At 39.2% G+C, this 22,378-nt stretch overlaps 1 protein-coding gene across 2 annotated transcripts in view; it reads left to right on the top strand.

Annotated features, from left to right (window-relative positions):
* XPO5 (exportin 5) overlaps positions 1-22,378 on the top strand; it is a 44,689-nt gene that overhangs the window by 13,952 nt on the left and 8,359 nt on the right. For both annotated transcript variants that reach the window (XM_016212756.2, XM_016212755.2), the window contains 10 exons: positions 356-446; positions 1,889-2,017; positions 3,570-3,688; positions 7,477-7,632; positions 9,142-9,183; positions 9,496-9,585; positions 10,336-10,535; positions 11,705-11,804; positions 12,771-12,952; positions 21,006-21,106. In XM_016212756.2, coding sequence (XP_016068242.1) covers positions 356-446; positions 1,889-2,017; positions 3,570-3,688; positions 7,477-7,632; positions 9,142-9,183; positions 9,496-9,585; positions 10,336-10,535; positions 11,705-11,804; positions 12,771-12,952; positions 21,006-21,106 — 1,210 coding nt within the window. The remainder of the gene's footprint in view (positions 1-355; positions 447-1,888; positions 2,018-3,569; positions 3,689-7,476; positions 7,633-9,141; positions 9,184-9,495; positions 9,586-10,335; positions 10,536-11,704; positions 11,805-12,770; positions 12,953-21,005; positions 21,107-22,378) is intronic.

Genomic DNA, 22,378 nt, shown 5'->3' with positions numbered 1-22,378 from the left:
GTGTTCTCTACCACTCTTAGGATTATTGAACTGGGACCAAATTGTTGATGTGGGATAGACCAGAAGCAGTTATTTTATTTTTTTCATAAGCAACAGACATTTATTTCTCACAGTTCTAGAGGCTGCAAGTCCAAGATCAAAGGGCTGACAGATTCACGTCTGATGAAAACCCACTTCCTGGTTCATAGTGGCCTTCTCACTGTGTCCTCACGTGGCAGAAGGGCGAGAAGCAGTTATTTATCATAAAATATCTCATGTATACCCTAACTCTTCTTAGTGCTTGAGTTCCTAGAGTTCAAGACTCTTTTGGTAGGTGTATTTTCATCCCTTACCCCAACCATCTTTCTCTTTTCAGATGGGCTTTCCTTCTAAAACAGACAGCCCTAGCTGTGAATACTCTCGATTTGATTTTGATAGCGATGAGGACTTCAATGCTTTCTTCAACTGTAAGTGACCTGGAATTTCTCCCAACAGTCTCAGAATGGCATCTTAGTGTTATGAATCATGGTGCATGACCCTTGGGGTTCTATATTAAAGGGCCCCAAATTTGGACAGCAGCTTGTTTAATCTCCAGTTTCACATTGCAGAGGGTGCTGGGATTGCACTTTTTTCAAGCCTAGTATTCTTTCACACACACACACACTCACACTGCCTTAGATATTGGTTATTAGAAGATACTGACCGTATGTAAGTCTTGAATTTTTTTTATACTCCGGATTAAATACCATCTTACTTTGTGCGTCTTCTAAGAAAGAAAGGAAAAATCCATAAAACCTAATATTCTAATTATGTTCTGGGTTTTCTGTAGCCTGTTTTCCCTTTTTTTGTTTTGTTTTTATTGATTGAGAGGAGAAAGGGAGAAGGAGAGAGAAACATTAATCGGCTGTCTTGATTATGCACAGCCCCTACTGGGGATCAAGCCCACAACCCAGGCATGTGCCCTGACTGGGAATGGGCATGGAACAATGCTCAACCAACTGAGCCACAGCAGCCAAGGCCCTTTTTTTTTTTTTTTTTTTTTTTTTTATACCAGCTTTATTGCGATGTAATTCATTTACTATATAATTCATCCATTTGTAGTGTACAATTTAATGGTTTTTAGTATTTTCAGAGTTGTGCAACCATCCCCACAATCAATTTTAGGACGTTTTCGTGACCCCAAGAAACCCTGTACCCATTAGCAGTCAGCTCCCAATCCCCTCTTTTTTCCCAGCCATGGGCAACCACTTTCTATTTCTATATTCTGAACATTTCATATAAATGGAATTATACAATATGTGATCTTTTGTAACTTCTTTCACTTAGCATAATATTTTTAATATTCATCTGTGGTACAGTGTGTATCAGTACTTCGTTTCTTTTTATTGCCAATATTTTATTGTATGGATATATACATTTTATTTATCCATTCATAAGTTGATGGGTATTTGAGCTGTTTCCACCTTTTGGCTATTTAGAGTAATGCTGCTATAATATCGGTGTGCAACTTTTTAGTGTACATGTTTTTATTTTTCTTGGGTGTATGCCTAGGAGGGGAATCACTGGATCATGTGGTAATTTCATGTTTGTTTTGAGGAACAGCCAGGCTGTTTTCCACAGCACCATTTTACATCTGTACCAATCTGATCTTTTAATTCCAGCAGAAATGGGAGACCACTTTTAGTTTGCCACTTATAGGATCTAGTTGATAGGACAGCTTCCAGAGATAATTTGTTTTTGAAAATGTCTGGATTTGTTAACAGAGCTTTATTGAACATTTGTTACATTCACATCACAAGTCCACAAAACAGTCTCTTTGAACATTTTCCCCCTGGGATGGATAAATGAATGAACATTAACTAAGTACCTGTTATATACCAGCTATCGACTCATGTTTTTCTCTTGGCAGCCTCCAGGGCCCAACAAGGAGAGGTAATGAGGTTAGCATGTCGTTTGGATCCCAAGACTAGCTTCCAGATGGCTGGGGAATGGCTAAAGTATCAGCTGTCCACTTCTGTTGATACTGGATCCATGAACTGTAAGTTGTTTTTTATCCTCACTCAAGGACATGCTTATTGATTTTAGAGAGAAAGAGAGAGAAACATCGATATGAGAAACATCCATCAGTTGCCTTCCCCATATGTGCCCCGACCAAGGATTAAACCCACAACCTAGGTATGTGCCCTGATGGAAATTGAACCTGCAACCTTTTGGTGTATGGGATGACGCTCCAACCAACTGAGCCATACTGGCCAGGGCTGAACTGTATGGTTTTTTTTTATGTCTGAACATCAGTGAAATATTGTATCAAAACTACACATAGGAAATAAACCTCTGAGTCACACTTCAGAATAATATGCTAATGTTATAAACAATAACTTTGCTCACTGCCCAGTTCCATTCTAGGGAGTGAGCCTTTTCATTTGCACACTGAGAAAGCCGATAACACCAAATTTTTAATCTGTTTAAATTAGGTAAAACTCTGTTCAGTTTTGCCTTTGTTTTTCCATTTTAACAGGCTCAACTAATAGTTTATTGTAGATTTTATTACTTCACTTCAGGTACTATCTTAAATTGCATGTCTAGATCTAACATTTTAAAGCTTTTCAACCAAGCTTTGCATAGCACCACTCCAAAACTCAGAAAGAATGTCCCGTTAGTCGGGAGCAGTACAGAGACTTCCCCCACTCAGCCACCTCAAAGCCTTTGGGAAATGCCACTTTACATAAAATCAAAATCATCTCCCTCAACTCAAATGCATAAGCAAGGTAATTTCTCTGTTCTCCATATCTTCTGTCTGTCATTAATGCATGCTGCAGGCGACAGGATTAATAAAGCAGGAGAGAGTTATAAAATAACTGCTTTGGAGACATCCATAGTAGTGAGTTACTAAGTACATTAATTACTTGACATCATGGGATTTAGCCCTCAGTTTTGCATATTCACAATTGACTCCAAAGGTCCTTGGTATCTAGTAACTTGAATGTTTGCAGAGGCTCAATATGTTGCATCAAGATGAAGCTAGTAAATGGGAGCACTAATGGAAGCAAGAAAAGTTTGTAAATCTTTTTGCCTGTGTGTTGCTGTGTGAGTGATGTGCCTTGATGATAGTTGTGAACTTGGAGGGTGGCACAGTTCTCTAGCCATAGCCCTTGCGGTTGTCCTGAGGCTACTGGATTTGAAGCAGTATCTTGTGTCCTTTGTCAGTTCTTTGTTGGAAGGATTATTTATGGTCTCAGATATCTTATTTACATTCCCATGGGCAGATTATAAAGAGGGCGGGAGAACTTAATATTTATTAATTGCTCTAATTGGCCACGTGCTGTTTTTGATGCTTACATGTATGTCTTTATTCAGTACTCAAAATGGTTATATGGACAAGGCTCGCAGCGCTGAATCCCGACAGCTCACTGTAAGCAGGATAGGGACCTCCTTTCCTTTTTGTTCTTTTCTTTTCCCAGACGGAGCAGTTAGGTTATTCTGTCTTCAACTGTGAAATTACCAAGTGGTCTCTAAGGCCTCATTGTCTCTCTGTGTCGGGAGGTGTGTGTGTGTATGTGTGTGTGTTTTAAAATCCTGTTTTCCTACAGCTGGAACTGGAGAAGGCAGCCTCTGCTCCATCTTCTCCCCTTCATTTGTGCAGTGGGAAGCCATGACATTTTTTTTGGAAAGTGTGATCAACCAGATGTTTCGAACACTAGATAAAGAAGTAAGTAACTGTTTCCCATGCTGACTGTGTCATGATTTTGATCTTTTGAAAACTGGTAGAGTGATAGAAAAATCTGTGGATGTGCATCCCACAGAAGAGGAAACTGAGATTCAGGAAGGTTAAATAACACTCCAATTCAAGTGGCTAGTAAATAGCAGAGCTGACTCAGGTCTCTCTGACTCTAAGCCCTACAATGTTTAGTATTCATTTGAAGGGGATAATATAAGCCTGATAATACAGTGAACCACAGGTAGAATAACTATTCCAAACCTTGAATTAGAAAATCTTGAGATATTTGCCGTTAAGCATCTTTTTCAATTTATGGCAGATAAACCAGAATATTCGAGTTGGAGGATCAGTGTGCCTCTTCTCTGAATAACTGAATAAATAGATCTTGTTTTTCCTTTTTTGTTTTTTAAGTTTTATTTATTGATTTTAGAGAGAGGGAGACATCGATTTGTTTTTCCATTTATTTATGCATTCATTGGTTGCTTCTTATATGTGCCCTGACCAGGGATCAAACCCACAACCTTGGCATATTGGGATGATGCTCTAACCAACTGAGCTACCCAGTCAGGGCCTGATCTTGTTTTTCTATACTTCACGTCACCTATCACCCTTCTCTTACCACATTACCTTAGATGAAGCTATAATGAATTGGATAATAGCACATACCTTATTAATTATGTTAATTAGATTAAAATTATTGGATCACTCATTTGGCAGTAATTACATTTTAATGTATTCTAGGTTAGTTGAAAGAAATCTATCTTGAAGAAAGGTGGATATAGTGGGGCTTTTTAACAAGTGGCATATTAACAGATTAGATCTTAGGATCATTAGCTTTATCTGTTTTTAAATTGATTCACTTCAGTTTGAAATGATGGCATTCTGAGTTTGTTCCAAAATGTGGGTGGGAAACCCTACTTGGATCCTGTATTTTTCACTATGTTAGTCCCATCTAAACTGATGGGACCTATGTATTAGTAAGTATGGCAAGTCAAGAAAACCCTTTATTAAATCAAGGGAGATGGCCCTGCTCTTTTCTTTCCTGCCATTTTTGAAGTTAGACACCTTGAAGTGGATTCAGAGTGAGGGTATGATCCTGCTTGAAGACAGGAGGAAGAAATGGTCGGGGATTGTCAAGTGCTTGTTTTTAAGATGTATGAAAGGATTGACAGTATTGGGGGAGGGGAAGGGAGTGCCTGGTTGGTTGTGTGTTGCATTTTACAGCAAGTCCTTGAATATGATGGTATTTGGTCGAAATACCAAATACTAGTTGGTTAAAATGTACAAAAAAAGCTTGGAATCTATATACAAGAAAGATATGGGCTAGGGACAAAACATAGATGACAGAAATTTGGTAGGATTCATAGCCAGTGGTGGGAAGGGAAACAGATGGCACTAAAATTCCTTTTTCCTCAGGAGAACCCTAGATGGTAGTATTGAAGCTTGTTAATGACTTAAAGTAAACCTGACTCTGAAACCTATTTTCTTCACCAAAATCAGATGGGTAAGAATAAGCATTCCTAATCAAGAGAGATGAGTGTTTAAAAATATTATTAAATTACTCGCCTGCTTGTTAATGGAGCTATAATACACTGTATGTCCCAGGAGTGTGCCAGTCACAGATCTCAGCTGGTAACGTTCCCACTCACTGCTGTCAGTTTCAGACTTGGCAGAGTATTACATAAGTCTAGTGCTTTTGCTCTGCTTCTGCCCTCAATCCCCACTCTTTCCCTGGGTCAGTCAGAGCAGATCAGCCTTTGTCATGTGAAAGAGTTTGACTGAGAGCTTCTTTGGCTAAAAACGTTGAAAAGCTACTCATCTTGTCCATAGTGGCATTAGCTGAGCTTGTGTTTCCAGTAGTATGGATCCAAGAACATTGGGTAGAGCCTTCCCTTAGCAGCTTTAGCGGTGGATTAATGTAAGGAAGAGCGTTGGAGGAGGGGAAAAAAATCACATTTTGAAGATAAGGATTGATTTGCCTCAGATAGTAAAATATAAAGCTACAGTATTTTATTTATTTTTTAATGCTACAGAGTTTTAAAGTAGTGTAGAATTGGCATTAGACACAGCTCATTGGAGCAAAATAGCCCAGAAACAACCTGGAGCATATACAAGAAATGAGAAAGATAGGATCATTTAATAATTAGCATTAGGGCCCTGGCTGGTTTGTCTCAGTGGTTAGAGTGTCGAGCCACAGACCGAAGGATCTTGGGTTCGATTCCTGGTCAAGGGCACACAGCTGGGTTGCAGGTTCGATCCCCAGCCCTGGTCAGGGTGCGGGAGGCAACCAATCGATGTGTCTCTCTCAGATGTTTCTCTTCCAACCCCCTTCCACTCTAAAACCAATAGAAAAAATAACCTCGGGTGAGGATTAACAAAATAATAATAATAATAATAATTAGCATTAGGGAAAATTAACTGTTTAGGGAAAGATCCCTAAAAGTTGAAAAACACTGAAAATAATCACACACAAAATTAATGGCTTTAACTACATATGTTTTTTAACTTACAAATTTAACTTTTAAAAGGCAAACTTGGAATAGTATCTACAATAAATATGGATGGGGTTGATGTCCTTACTCTAAAAAGCTTCTCTCTTTCAAATGTCACTTAGAGAGTACAACTGATACCACAAATTTGGAGAATAATTTGGCAATGTCTAGTTGAAGACACAGCCCTACAACCCAGCAGCTCTGCTCCTAAGTCTGGACTCTGAAGAAAACCCATATATACTGAGCCACCAATATAGAAGCCTTGTGTGTTAAGCCTAGAAAAATACTTAATATCCACCAATATATTGTGTAGAATAGATTGTAATCGAGCAGTGGAAGTGAATTAGGATTATACGATGAATAAGGATGATTCTCATAAACATAATGTTGACCCAAAACAGCAATCAACAAAAGCGAATGTACAATACTGTGTAATTAGGAATGTGTACATTTGGGGCAAAAGTGTACGGAAATGAAGGAATTCATGAAATTATGAACACCAAATTCGGGATAGTGGCCGCCTCTATGGCTGAAAAGTAGGTTATACACACTGTATCAGTAACATCTACTTTTTTGAATAGTTGTAGGAGGGTCATTAAAGTGTTAGACCTTTTTAAAGGCCTGGAATGTTTTGCAGTAAGATTTTTATATAAATTAGTAAAAACACTAGAATCCAATGGAGAAATAGATAAAAGACATGATCAGATAATATATAGAGGAGAAACTAAAGTTGTTAATAAATATGAAAAAAATCATCCTCATTAGTAATTGAAGAAATGCAAATTTAAATAAGCTAATTTTTTTTTACTTCTAAATAAAAGTTTTAGGGAATATATTCATTGCTGCTGAGAACATGGTAAGAAGGGCACATTAATGGATCAAGAATCAATTGATAAAACCTGTAAAGAAGGAAAGCAACTTGACTTACATATATTCATACCTTCTGATCCAGTGATTCCAGCCATCCCCAAAAGTCTTTTATTCAAGTGGAATAATTGATAATGTAGCCAGAAAACTTCTTGCACAGATATATATTAGCATTGTATATAATGGTGAAGAATTAGAAATTGTCTCAGTTTCTAGTATAGGAGATGCTATACTTTTGAGATAGCACATGATAGCATATATGGAAAATTTTAATAACATGGAGTAATGCTTCAAATTTTAAAGGTTGAAAAGCAGTATACAAAGCCACATGTGGCAACTGTCTTATGTATTTTTAAACAAGAGTCTGAAGGAAAAGTGGTTATTAGCTGTGTCAATCACCTTTTCATGTCTGTATTACAGGAAATCCCTGTTAATGATGGAATAGAGCTATTGCAGATGGTCCTGAACTTTGACACTAAGGACCCTCTCATTCTGTCTTGTGTCCTCACTGATGTCTCAGCACTCTTTCCATTTGTCACCTACAGACCAGAGTTCCTGCCCCAGGTCTTCTCTAAGGTAAATTCCACGTGCTTTGTAAACTTTATTTTGACATTTCTAAGCTAATATATGTCATTGTTTTTGAAAGTGTGTGAGACAGGTTAATAGACAGTTATTGATTCGTTTGTCAGATATTTACTCTGTACTTACTGTGGATCAGGCACCATGCTAGTGGAAAAGCCTTACCCTTTAGGAGCGCTCTGTTTGGGAAGAAACTCACATACAGATGTGCTGATTTGGCATTGCAATTAATAGACATGTATACTGAGAAATGGAAATACCTAAAGGGAAGGTACCAGAGCGTGCTGTCAGATTGAGAGGGGATTTGTGAGAGGTCAGTATGGATAGCTTTTGGGTTCCCAGTATAGGTGACTAGGTGAGGAGTGGAGCGCTGCCTGAGGGATAATATGGATGCGGAGGGAGAATAGGGTAAGGAGGAAAAGGGAGTGAGCTCTGTTTTGGAATACTGTGTTTGAAGCATGTATGCAATAGCTAGGTGGAGACACCTCTCAGTAAATTGGCTATTTGAAGTTAAAGGTCTAGACTCTAGAATTTATTGAAAATAATTTAAAATAATTATTGAAAAGTTATCTGAAGATACTGTTAAGGCAGTGTGATCATGGAAGTGCCAAGAGTAGAGGTGAAGCCCCAGGGAAGAGGGTAGGTAGGGTTAGGCGTGTGGCTCAAGCAGGAGCCCTGGAGACCGTCATCACCGGGGGAGGGGCGCAAAGAATGAGAAGCCCCCAGAGAAGAAAAAAGAGAAGCTGGAGAAGTGGAGAAAATGTTATGTGTCAAAGGCCAGTAGAACTTCGGAAAGGTGAACTCATTTGTTGCAACAGAAATCTCGTAAGAACAGGAGAATGTCCATTAGGTGTCTCGATTAGACCTTTGTTAGAGTGTTATTCCATCATGGTGACTAGGGCAGCAGTCAGATTGCATTGGGTTAAAGAATAAATGGAGCCCTGGCCAGTGTGTCTCGGTTGAGCATTGTCCTGTTGACCAAAAGGTTGGCAGTTTAATTCCCAGTCAGGGCACATGCCAGGGTTATGGGCTCGATCCCCAGTAGGGGACGTGCAGGAGGCAGCCGATCAATGACTCTCTCATCATTGATGTTTCTGTCTCTCTCTCTCTCCCTTCCTCTCTCTGAAATCAATAAAGATATATATAGTTTTGAAAAAGAGTAAGTGGGAAGTTACGCAGTGGAATTAGGGAAGGTAGATCATTCAACTTCAAACAGTGGAGAAGGAAGAGGCATCACCGTAGCTGAGTGTTTGTGTGATGGCATGGATTGTTCTGGGAATTTGTGACCTTTATTTTTGTAAAATGTTTGACGGTAAAATTGTGAATCTCAAGCCTCTCCTACTTATCTGAGAAAACAAACATCTGAAACTTTGTAGTGGCAATTGAAAGCCCCTTTGTTACCATATTGTAACACTTTTGGGACTTTGTTGGAAACTTTATAACTACTGTTTAAAACAACTTTATTCAATTTGTACTAATGAGTGGCCTTTTTCTCTTTCCCCTTAGCTATTTTCATCTGTCACTTTTGAAACTGTTGAAGAAAGTAAGGTAAGACCATTAATTCAACCAACAAATTCTAACTTCTTGGGAGTGAAAGTATGAATACCTGACAGTCTGATAAGTAGAAGGGGTAAGTAAAGGCAGGGTAGTCATATGATAAGGTGTTTTGTACTATAGGTACTTTGGGGCAAGCTGTAAACGTGGATTCATGGTGACTATAAATGTCACTCCATTATACTCTCACAGTTGTAAAAAAATGATCGTGAGTTTGCCTCTGAAGGGAGATACTTACATGATAATATGAAGCACCTGTAAATTATATTTAAAGTGGCTCTATGTTTGTTGAATATTTCTTCCCAGGCCCCCAGAACCCGGGCAGTGAGGAACGTAAGAAGACACGCTTGTTCCTCCATCATCAAGATATGTCGAGACTACCCCCAGCTCGTGCTGGTGAGCCACTGGCCTTTGCTAAGTAGTCACTGAGACCTGTTGAGTTCTGTTATAGTTCTGTGTAAATTCAGTTCTCTTTATACTCACATAAAGGGAAAACTAGTGACTGTATCTTTCTTTAGGATAAGCATTCTTGAATTGGTGTCTTCTTACTCTCATACTTAGTAGTAGAGTTAAAGATGCAAAATATTCCCTCAAAATAAATGGTTCTTTTCCATATGGATGAGACCAAATTTTCCCTGTTAGTGTACAGCTCTTTACTGTATTATGTGATGTTCTTAACTGCTATACCAAATGATATACCTAATCTTGAGAGAAGCCAGATGTGAACCCCAGTCTTTTTTTGGAGGGTTTTTAGAAGAAATTTAGCACTATTCCAAATGATAAATTAACCAGAAATTTCTTCTCTGAACACACAGCAGGTGTGTATGTGTGTGTGTGTGTGTAGTGAAACAAACTGATCTTTGTGAAGATATTATAAAAGTTGATGTAGACAAAAGACAGATTGTTTTTACAGTTGTAGTATGGGAAATTGCAGTGACCCAAATACTCAAGACAACCACCTTCTGCCTAAATTGCCTTGCTTGTCCAGGCAAAAGAACATTATAGCTAAATTACTAAGGGTGGTCTTATAGGCCTGACTTTCTTGGCATGCCTTGGTCTTCTTCCCACCTTCCTGAGTGACTCACCTCTCCCTGAAAATCAGACCTTCACCACCTCTAGTGTTTTTCTTCTCTTTGTGATCTGCAGCCCAATTTTGATATGCTTTATAACCACGTAAAGCAACTCCTCTCCAATGAGCTACTCCTGACACAAATGGAAAAGTGTGCCCTTATGGAAGCCCTGGTTCTCATTAGCAACCAATTCAAGAACTATGAGCGTCAAAAGGTGTTCCTAGAGGAGCTGATGGCACCAGTGGCCAGCATCTGGCTTTCTGAAGACATGCACAGGTAAAGGAGATTTTTTGGCACTGACTGGCACTGCACTCAAGCACCCGTTCTATTTCAGGAGCTATGCCCGGTCATGGGAATGTAAAATATAGCATAGGGAATATAGTCAGTAATATTATGCCAGTTGGGTACTAGACTTACTAGGGGAATAGCTTTGTAACTTATACAAATGTCTAACCACTATGCTGTACACCTGAACCTAATAAAATATTGAATGTCAACAGTAATTGACCAAAAAAAGAGAGAAATATGTCCAGGGTGGGAGTGTAAGGATATCGAGATGTATTGGCACAGCTAGTGATATATGAAGGTCTTTAAAAGCAGCCTGTAGTCTAATTACTGAAAATATCCCCTTGCTGAACAGAGGTGTAGGGGAGGAGGAGAAATGAGTAAATGAATTATATGACATCTAATGTGTCTGCGTTGGTTGCAGGACCAGTACATATAGAGAAATAATAACAGCCATTAGGGACTATACATAGTAGGAGCCACGCAGACACTCACCTGTGCCCACACAACATTCTCAAGCTTGTTGGGTTTTTTTTAATATATCTTTATTGATTTCAGAGAGAGGGAGAAAGACATAGAAACATCAATGATGAGAAAGTCATTGATCGGCTGCCTCCTGTATGCCTCTAACTAAGGATCAAGCTCGCAACCTGGGCACGTGCCCTGATCAGGAATCGAACTGCGTTTGTGATCTCCTGGATCCTAGGTCAATGCTCAACTGCTGAGCCACACCCAACTGGGCTTTTTTTTCCCCCCTAATAAGAAAAGGTTTATTTAGAGAGTTATACAGGTAATAGAAGTGAGCCAGCTGGGCTGTATAGGCTCAGGAAATAAGTTAAAGAAGCAAAAGAAGGGCCCTTGGAGCTTAGAAAGGCAGAGGTAATAGGCCTGGAGGGGAAAAGATAGGGGAGGGAAAGGCCCAGGCATGCCCCTGAGAGGGAGAGCGCCATCAAGCTTGAATCCTTAAAAGTGTCGTTAATAACATTTAGAAGTGAGAAGAGAATTTTAAACTTCGAAATGAAAGCTGATAATGTGATTAAACTCCTCTCACTATAACAACTGTTCTTTGGGGCCAAGTAATCATAGCTTATTAGCTCTTGTGAAAGAAACTGTCCTCTCTTAAAATCATGGTATAGCTTGTCTTTCCCCCCATCCTTCAGAGTGCTATCAGATGTTGATGCATTTATTGCCTATGTGGGTGCAGATCGGAAAAGCTGTGACCCTGGCCTGGAGGATTCCTGTGGCTTAAACCGCGCACGAGTAAGTGAGCCTCCTCTGGGAATGGAAGTTGAATTGGCCACAGGTGGGAGTAGGGGTGTTGTCATTTATGTTTTTTCTATACAGGTCAGAAATCTTCACTTTCTTAAGCTGCTGCTTGCTTTTCTTCGTTAGTCTTGAATTCTTGATTTAGTTCCCATAGCAGAGGAGATGGTCTTTTTCTTTTCTTTTTTTAAATGTTTACATATTACTTACTGGCAATACTTTTTATTTTTAGTTTATTTTTACTGATTTTAGAGAGAGAGGAAGGGGGAGGGGAGAGAAACTGATCGGCTGCCTTCAACCAGCCAGAGCAAGGTGATGTTTTCCATGAAGTCATTATTTTGGCTTTAAGGGTTTCTAAGTAGTTCTGCAGACTGAAGGCGTAATGAGGAAGTAGGTCAGAACTTGGTCAGCAGGGTGAGTCCTCCCTGCCATTGCTCTCTGGCATGCAAATTTCTAAATGGGCTAACCTGCAAACCTGAGATTTTTTCAGTTATTTGCTATTCAAGTAAGCATTGTTCTTAGCTCCATTATGACAAAAATTGTATTAATTAACCTGGCAAGTAATAGGCTGGTTGAGAGAGAGTACTATGAGTAGGGATTAGGGCAAAAGCTGTCGAGGCTTAAGCTGGAGGGTACTGGGTCAATTCAAAAGATGAAATATTGTCTATCTAAACACTTTGCTTTTAAGCATGTCCAAGCCACCTTCTTATTGGGGTCCTGTGAGAGGGTTGCAGCCTCTGGAAGGACATCCTCATGGAGAGGAAATTTCTGAGCCCACCACTGCACTCGAAGGTGGCAGTGAAAGGACTCGACCGTAAAGGAAGAAGCAGGGACGGCAGCAGGGGTCTTTTCCTTCTCTCTCGTCTCTGTATCACATTTGCCATAACCTTGCATATATTCTAAATAGCACTTTTGTCTTTCCTTCCTCTTTTATGTTTACCTTCCATTTTTGTTTTTCTATAGATGAGCTTTTGTGTGTATAGCATTCTGGGTGTTGTAAAACGAACTTGCTGGCCCACTGACCTCGAAGAGGCCAAAGCTGGGGGATTTGTGGTGGGTTATACGCCCACTGGAAATCCAATATTCCGTAACCCCTGCACAGAACAGATTCTGAAACTTCTTGACAATTTGCTGGCCCTTGTAAGGTGAGTCCAAATAATGTTTTTCCTCTGTTTTTTTTGTTTTTGTTTTACCTTAAGAATCTCAACAGTTGAATCTGTTTTATTTCTTCAGATCATGATGGTGGTAAATGAGGCATTAGGACTTGTTTCTTTCTGGTGATGGGGAGTTCCTTTTTTTTTTTTTTTAATTTATTTATGAGAGAGAAACACGAATTTGTTGTTCCACCTATTTATGCATTCATTCGTTGATGCTTCTGTGTGCCCTGATGGAGGATTGAACTCACAACCTTGGCGTATTGGGATGATGCTCTAACCAACTGAGCTACCCAGCCAGGGTGGTCTCTTTTTAAAAATAACATTAGCTCTGCCCTTGGTGGATGGCTCAGTTGGTTAGAGCATCCTCCTCTGCACCAAAAGGTTTTGGGTTTGATTCCTGGTCAGTACACATACCTAGGTTGCAGGTTCAATCCCCAGTCCAGGTGAGTACAGGAGGCAGCCTTTGTTTGAAGAATCAGTGTTTCTCGCTCGCTCACTCGCTCTTCCTCCCTCCCTCCCTCCCTGAAGTCAACAAAACATATCCTTGGGTGAGGATAATAACAACATTGGCTGCCACCTGCATTAAGTCTTGCATTCCAAGTTAATAACACGGTGCTAATCCCAAAGTAGCTTTTCTCAATTTGAGCCTCCTCTGTGCTCTCCTACTTCTTTATATCTCACCCCTACTTTTAAACTTGCTAAGTTTTATTTGCTCTAAACTTTTGCCACTAAAGGAATTGTTCACTGGGAGCAGGACACTTGCTTCTCTGGATGATAGTCAGATGTGCTAATCTGCATTTATCAGCAGTGCCTCTTGGTATCAAATGTACCAAACACCCAATGGCCGATCTTGCCAAAGGGAGGTGTGATACATGTTCAACCGCCCTTTCCTAGGTGTTCACTTCTCCAAGCTGAGACGCATCAGCAGCATTAGCTTGTTTGAAATGCAGAATGGGCTCCTACCCCAGACATATTAAACCAGAACCTGTATTATAACAAGATTCCAAGGTGGTTCTTATACACATTAAAGGTCAGAATCACCATAATAGATCACATGAGCCGAATATATTCAAATGGAGGTAGGCCAAGTCTAGGCTTGTTAGCCATTGATATGTTTGATGATTCAGAGATGCTTACCACAGAGAAAGATAGTGTTTGGATAGAATTCAGTTATAACTGGCCAAAGCAAAATTCTGTTGCTTCATATATCTCAGTACTTCTGAGTTACAGGTTAGAGCTCTGTTACAGTGCTTTTTGGCCTCTTATACAGGGATGTAAGAGTGGAGTCTCAACTGAGCAAAACAAATCACTCATGTCTCAGGGACACTCTGCTGGCAAAAGACAGCTGAGACCATAAGCTTAAGAATCAAAGGTTTCAAGAGCTTGGTGACCGATTTGGAGGCCTGGAGTGTCTGAAAGATGTTATCTGTGGAAATAGGCAGTATTTTGTTCTGCTTTCAAAAAGAGGAAAGAGATTTCAGTAAAGAAGTATGGCTTGGCGCGCCAACGTGATTCAGTGTTTGAGTGTCAACCTATGAACCTGGAGGTCACTATTCAGTTCCCTGTCAGGGTACATGCCCAGGTCGTGGGCTTGATTCCCACTGGGAGGAGTGCAGGAGGCAGCCAATCATCATTGATGTTTCTATCTCTCTCTCCCTCTCCCTTCCTCTCTCTAAAATCAGTAAAAACATGTTTTTTTTAAAAAGAAGTATGCCTTGCATGTTGAGAGGGCAGTAAATATTTAGTTGAGGAAAAGTTGTTTCCATATTTATATTTTTAAAACCAAAGGGTTCTTTAGCTTAGAGAAATGTGAAAGTGATAAAGTCAGATGGAACAGACTCAAAGACCCAACAGCCAACAGCCTTTTTAGGACTATGGCCAGAGTCTATGTGGTTAGAACCCAGACCTGGAAACAGGGTTCATTCCTGGTTGGGCAAGGAGGCTACAAGAACAGCATCTAAGAGTTTAGTACTTTTGGGAAATCCCAAAGTCAGTCGAAAGGTATTTGGAAAATGTTAACTGTAATTATGGAATAGTTAGATTCCTTGAGTAGTGTGCAGCTGGAGCTATTAGACTTTTGTTTTTGTAGTAAATCTTGAAGTATGATGTAAGGACACAAACATATATAACTAAAGGACACAAATTAAGAGTGCATGTAAGCAGATTTTCACAAGATACATCCATATAATCAGCCCCCAGATCAAGAACCACCTTACCCAACAACTTTTCAAATCATTACCTGCCCCTCGAGGGTAAGCACTGTCTGACTTAGTGTTCTGCCTGGTTGTCGTAGCTTAGTAAGTGGAGTCAGAGGCATGCACTTCTTGTGAGGCTCCTCTCGCTCAATATTGTGTTCGCGAGAGGCACCCGGAGCGCCGCGCGCAGTTGCGGTCCGCTCGTTCTCGAGCTTGTGTGCTCCACTGTGAGCGTATGCTGTAGCTTAATTGTGTGTCTAGCATTGGGCTTTCGGGCAGTTTCTAGTGCTTTCTTACTACAAATGGTGCTGCTATTAACATTCTTGTAAATGTCTTTTGGTGTATACCTAATTTCTGTTGAGTAGAAGTAGAATCTTACACATAAGAGTATAATTCCTGGCTTATAAGGTATGCTTATTTTCAGTTTTCACCACTAGAACCAAATAGTTTTCTCAAGTGGTGTACTAATTAATTTACAATTTACATTTCCACCAGTTATATCGGAGCTATGAGTTTTAACTGCTTGTCAAATAGTGTGATAAGCAAAGAAGGCATTAGAGCTGTGCGATTGACCATGGTATCCACTATTGTAATTGGCTGTTGAGCACTTGAAATGTGGCTAGTTTGAATGGAGATAAGCTGGAAGTATAAAATGCACACCAGATTTTGAAAGCTTGTTACAAAAATTAAATATCTCATTAATAATTTTTAATGTTGATAATGTATTTAAATGATTTTTTTAATGCATTTTTTAATGCATAAATAAAATATGATTAACCTGTTGCTTTTCACTTTTTAAATTTGGCTGGCTAGAAAATTTTTAGTGGCTTATGTGACTTACATTGTATTTCTGTTGGACAGTGATGTTTCTAGTGGGTTGGATAGAGGACAAATATGGGGAGCAGAACTCTCCAGTTCTCAAAAGGCACATTGTCATCATTATCTCTTTATAACAGGTTTTCCGCTAAATTGAAGTTTGTTACATTGTTTCTGTATATCTTCTATATGTTCTGCTGAAATCTTTATGTGTATGAAGTCTTATTTAGCATAGGGATTATACTCTTAGCTGGTGATACTAAGAATACAGGGGTTGGCAAAAATAGGTTTATAGTTTTGAGTATGCAGAACAGTTTATTCTTGTATTATTTATTAATTATTGTATCACTTATTTATATTACAACTGTAAACCTACTTTTGCTCACCCGTGTATTTCAGATAAGTACAGATTGTCAAAGAGTTAAAACTTTTATTACCTAATTGACTTTTTTTTACCAGGCGGTAACTAGTCCCTCTTAATGTAGAAGCACAGAGCTCTAACTTGCAAGTGTGTCAGGAAAAGTGGTATTTCAGGAGCCTGAGTATTCCTAGGTGTTGTAGATGTCCCTGCTTATGAACAGCTGACCGGCGGTCAGAGATAAGGCAGCATGTGCTCTGAGTCCTCCTCTGCTTGTGAGTTAGAAGTGCAGCCACCATGGTACCACCTCCTGAGGAAGAAAGGAAAATATAAGGAATACAAGATTCTCTTGCAGCTCCGGAGGCCTTTGATATGTGATGCATTAACCCTTCTGTTTTCTAAATTATATCTCAGGGTCACAATGACACTTTAATTAAAGAATAAGAAACATTTCATCTGTTCTTTGTCAAAATTAAGACTGAATTTCTTCAGGAAACTGATTTTATCAGAGATCATTTCATAGTATGAGACACCTTCCTAAAATAACTTAATTCAGAAACTAAAATGATGGCACATTGCAATATTTAAAAGTAAATGGCACTTGTTACCTCTCCTTGTGCTCCATACAGCAGGAGGTAAAGGCTAAGGCACCGTTGTGGACAGCCTCATAAAATACAAGCAGGCTGAAACCAACAACGTGTTAAAAGGATTATATGCCATGACCGAGTGGGATTTATCCTGGGGATGTAAGAGTGGTTCAACATACAAAGGTAAATAAGTGTAATATACCATATTTATAGAACAAAGGGGGAAAACCATACGGTCATCTTAATTGACACAGAAAGAGCATTTGACAAAATCTAACATCCTCTCATAATAAAACATTCTGCTAACTAGGACTAGAAGGGAACTTCCTCAACATGAAAAAATCCACAGCTTATATCATACTTAGTGGTTAAAGATGGAAAGCTCTTCCCTAACCATCAGGAACAAGACAAGAATACCTACTTTCACAACTGTTATTCAACATTGTGTACTGAAAATCCCAGACATTGCAGTTAGGCAAGAAAAAGAAATAAAGGCATCCAAATGGGAAAAGAAGTAAAACTATCTCTATTCACAGATGATATAAAAATCCCAACTGAAAAAAAATCCATGTATAAGTGGACCTGTGCAGGTCAAACCTGTGTTGCTCAAGGGTCAACTGTTCATGAATTCTGCAAAGTAGTGGGATATAAAATAACACAAAAATCTGTTGCATTTCTATATTCTAACAGTAAACAATCTAAAAGGAAATTACAAGAACAGTTGCATTTACAATAATATCAAAAAGAATAAAATACTTAGAAATTAACATCCAGGGAGGTTAAAAGACTTATACATTGAAAACTACAAAATATTGCTGAAAGAAATTAAAGAAGACATAAATAAATGGCAACACACCACCCCATATTCATGGATTGGAAGACTTAATATTATTGAAATGTCAATAGCACCCTACACAATCTACACATTCAGCGGCCCGTATCAAAATCCCAATGATGCTTCTTGCAGAAATAGAAAAACCCACCCTGAAAGTCATATGAAATCTCAAGGGACCCCAAATACCCAAAACAATCTTGAAAAACAAAACTGGAGGACTCACACTTTCTGATTTCAAAACCTACTACAAAGCAACCTTCATCAAAACAGTGTGGTATTGGCATAAAGACAGACATATAGGCCAATGAAATAGAGTAGATAGCCCAGAAATAAACCCTCACATATATGGTCAAATTATTTTTGACAAGAATGCTAAGACTAGCCCTAGCTGGTTTGCTCAGTGGTTACAGCATTGGCCCTCGGACTGAAGGGTCCGGGTTTGATTCCAGCCAAGGGCATGTACCTTGGTTGTGGGCTCAATCCCTGGCCCCATTTGGGGTGCATGCTGGAGTCAAGCAATCAATGTGTCTCTCTCACATTGATGTTTCTCTCTCTCTCTTTCATTCGCTCTGAAAAGTAATGGAAAAAATGTCCTCAGGTGAGGATAAAAAAAAAAAAAAAGCCAAGACTATTCAGTGGGGAAAGGACAGTCTTTTCAATAAATGGTGCTAGGAAAACTGGATATCCAGATGCAAAAGAATGAAGTTGAATCCTTACCTAATACCATACACAAAAATTAACTCAGTGGATCAAGGACCTAATGTAAAACCTAAAACAATAAAACTTATAGAAGAAATCATAGACCAAAAGCTCACAATGGACTTGGCAATAATTTCTTTCTTTGATATGATACCAAAGGCACAGGTGACAAATTGGATATCATGAAAACTTAAAATTTTTTGCATTAAAAGACATGATTTCACAGAATAAAAAGCAACCCACAGAATGGGAGAAATATTTGCAAATCACGTATCGAAAGTAGGATGTCGAAGGGATATTTATATACCCATGTTCAGAGCAGCATTATTTACAGTAGCTAAAACATGGAAGCATCCGAAGTATTTATTGGTAGAAGAATGGATAAGCAAAAGGTGGTATGTGTACACAATGGAACAGTAATCAGCCCTTAAAAGAAAAAGTCCCGCAGTATGCTACAATGTGATGAACTTTGAGGTCATTATGCTACGTGAAATAAGCCAGTCCTAAAAAGAAATACTTGACGAGAGAAATTCCAAACCTGAAGAAAGGTGTAAAGAGTTTGAGCCAAGGTTTTGGGGCCAGTTGGGGAAGCAAAATCTCAAAGGATTGAGATATAATGCCCCAAGGAATACAGTTTTGCAGTTTATTTTATACATTTGAATCAAAGAAGACATAAGGAAGGTTACATGAAATCCATTGGTGGCAGATTAAGGAGGGAGAAAGTAAACCAAGGGAAATCTCTAGGATTGGATGCAAAGTAAAGTAGAGAGATACATACTTCTTTTACATTGGTGGGTGCAGGATAGTTAACATTTAACATACATAGTTTACAGAGATATGTAGGTAAAAGATCATAATGAAGAATGTCAGGGTTGTGCCACCATACTAAGGTGTTTATCTTTGGAGTTTGAAGAAGAGATCATTTTGACATTTGACATTTTAAGTTTGTTGTTCTTGAACAAAAACAATGATAGGATTTGCTCAGGGTAGAGATTAATCTATCATATAGGCCTTAGGATGTGACTTCCCATTATAATCTGGTCAGTTAGGAATTTTTACAAGTTCAAAACATCAGTACTTTCAGTTACTGATCTTGTCAGCCTTGCCAAGTAGCCCCATTTTTGTTCGCGTACTATACGATCCCACTTGTGTGAGGTACATACTGTAGTCAAAATCATAAAAACAGAAAGTGTAATGGTAGTTGCCAGGGGCTCAGGGAAGAGAGGAATGGAGAGTTTTTGCTTAATATGTAGAGAGCTTGTTTTACAAGATGAAAATACTTATGGGAGTGATGATTGCACAATAGTGTGAGTGTATTTAATACTACTTAAACGACACTTGAAAATGGTAAATTTTATGTTATATGTATTTTACCACAATAAAAAAAGTAAGGCCTGTTGCAAATGTCAGTGTAAGCAAGTCAGCCACAGACTGGGAGAAGACATTTGCAACCCACGAGTTGCAAAGGATCAGTTTCCAGTAATTCTACCTGTTTATATCCACCATAGAGAAACTGTCACATGTGTACACAGAAGACCTCTGCAGAAAAGCTCATTGCTGGGCTCTTTGTTTAAGCAAAAGAGTGGAGACAATCTTATTAGCTTTTAGCAGGGAGATGGGGAAATAAACTGGAATTAACTTAAGTGGCATTGTAAAAGACAGTTTGAGTGTATTAGTAAGTATACATGGTTAGATTTTAAAAACAATTTTGAGGGGGTTTTTTGTTTGGTTTGGTTGGAGTTTTTTAATAAGCGTGGTCTAAAAGGATCTGGTCAATGGGCATCTTAAATATGTAACCTTGTTGGCGTCTGTTATATTTTGTAAATTTCTGTATGTTTGAGATGTTTTAATTAACTCTTAAAAGAAAACTTGGTAGTGATGTTCTCTGGTTGTAGATTGTTCATTGGTACCAATGCTTTGGGCAAGAGGGACTACTGTAGATGGCATGTAGATCAGGTCCACAGTCATTCCTCCATAGGCATACAAAGCCAGTAACTACTCAGGTAAGTCATTTTGGTGGGTAACAGATGCACATTCTGGGAGTTGTAGATGTTCCTCCAGGAACCTGAAACCACTGTTAAGAACATTGTAGGGTCCATGTTCTTAGAATGGAGACAGAACATCTGAAAAATGGGAGCATATTACTACTCACTCTGTGTTCCTGCCTGTGAATCCACAATGCCTCTGACATTTCATCCTGTGTCGCTGGCAGTCAGAAGATGGAGTGTCAGGGCACGGCCTCAAGTTTAAAGTATTTTGCTTTCTAGCTTCAGACTGTGATATTGTCTAGCTATCTCAGGATTTGGTTCTCATCTTGATTGCTTTTACGTTGTATACTTTACATCTGTACTTAATAGCTTCAAGTCTGTTCTCTTTTCCAGGGACACATTTAAATGTTTATACCGCCTTTTTCCCCGTCAGGAGTAGTGTTGACAGAGAGATTTGATTTGTCTATGTGGAAGTGTAGTATCACTAAATTACAAGGTGAAACCCACTTTGTCTTCTGCAACAGACTAGGAAAAGTTCACATAGCATCCTTTTTTTCTTTTAGAACTCACAATACTTTATATGCACCAGAAATGCTAGCCAAAATGGTAGAGCCTTTCACAAAGGCTCTGGATATGCTTGAAGTGGAAAAATCTGCTATTTTAGGTAAGAAATCTAGCCTTTTTTTTTTTTTCTTGAAGTTCACCTTATCTTTAATAGGCTTCTCAAGCAGCCTCAGGGTGCCTTGTCTGCTTCCTGTCACCTGGCACTACCTTAACCACCCGTTTGTTCAGAAATGCATATATGGAGTTCCTACAGGCACTCTAGGAACAATGCATTTACTTCATTATCCTAGCATACAGAGAAGGTCCTCAGTTTCTCCCCCTGCCACCTCCCCATCCCCATCCCACATTAACCCCTGCAGGTAGTAATGTGTGTTAGAGCCTTTAGGTTATAAATAAACCATGTTTTTTTTACCTGAAGAATATTAGCATAATTTTATGCCTTTTATGTGTGGGGGAAAGGTATTAAAACAATTAAGCTTAAATAGCTTTTATCAGTTATATGTTATTAAAAATTTTTAAGGAATACTTTCTAAGCCATGCTTCCTGGATTAGAATGTTGCTTTAACTCATTTTTCCTGTTAGCAAATAACTATACAATCATAATTGTAAATGCGCTATGAAGGAAAAAGACTGTGAGACTGTCTTGGGGAGGAGTCAGAAGATTGTCCCCCAGTGGAGACCTGTAGGATGAGTAGGAGCTGACCGCGTTGGGGACAAAAGGAGATGCTGAGCATCCTGGGCAAACAGCCTTGTGGGTACAAGATGCTGAGGCATGCGGGAAAGAGCTTGGTATGTCCAGGGAATAGAGAGGGCTGGACTCGTGTGGCTGGAACAAAAGAGAACAAGGCTTTGATGATTAGAACTTAGAGCTACAGACATCCATGGTTGTCTAAACCTTGTGCCCATCTCTGAAGCTTCATGCTGACTCTGAAGCTTTGTCACTACCCCACAGCATCTCTTTCTTCCCAGCCATAACCTCTGCCTGGGCCTGGCTACTGTTATGCAATCCAGTAAGCATTCCTGTTAATGAAAGGAAGGGTGTTAGTTTGCCTTTCCAGAGCTTATGTCTGTCTTGATCTACGTGGTCCTGGACCATTTCCTTTGGCACCACTACACGTAAGGTCCGTGTTGCAGAAACCAGTAAAAATAAAACTTCCAAGCAGTGCTTTGCCATTATAAAAGTAGATGTTTCACCTCACCCCCCCACCCCTTGCATTTAGTTATTCACATTAAACCAGGAGCCCCTGCTATAGAAATATATGGCCAACCAAAACATACTAGAATGGACAAACAGTTCCTTCTGGCAGCTTCCAACCATGAGCAGGACTTTAAATATAAAATTATCTCTGATTAGAAGTGTAGATCTTTTAAG

Source organism: Miniopterus natalensis, chromosome 5 (genome assembly GCF_054644295.1).
Source record: "Miniopterus natalensis isolate mMinNat1 chromosome 5, mMinNat1.hap1, whole genome shotgun sequence".
Taxonomy (NCBI): Eukaryota; Metazoa; Chordata; class Mammalia; order Chiroptera; family Miniopteridae; genus Miniopterus; species Miniopterus natalensis.
Note: the sequence above shows the minus strand (reverse complement) of the source record. Positions and strands in the feature narration are given on the sequence as shown.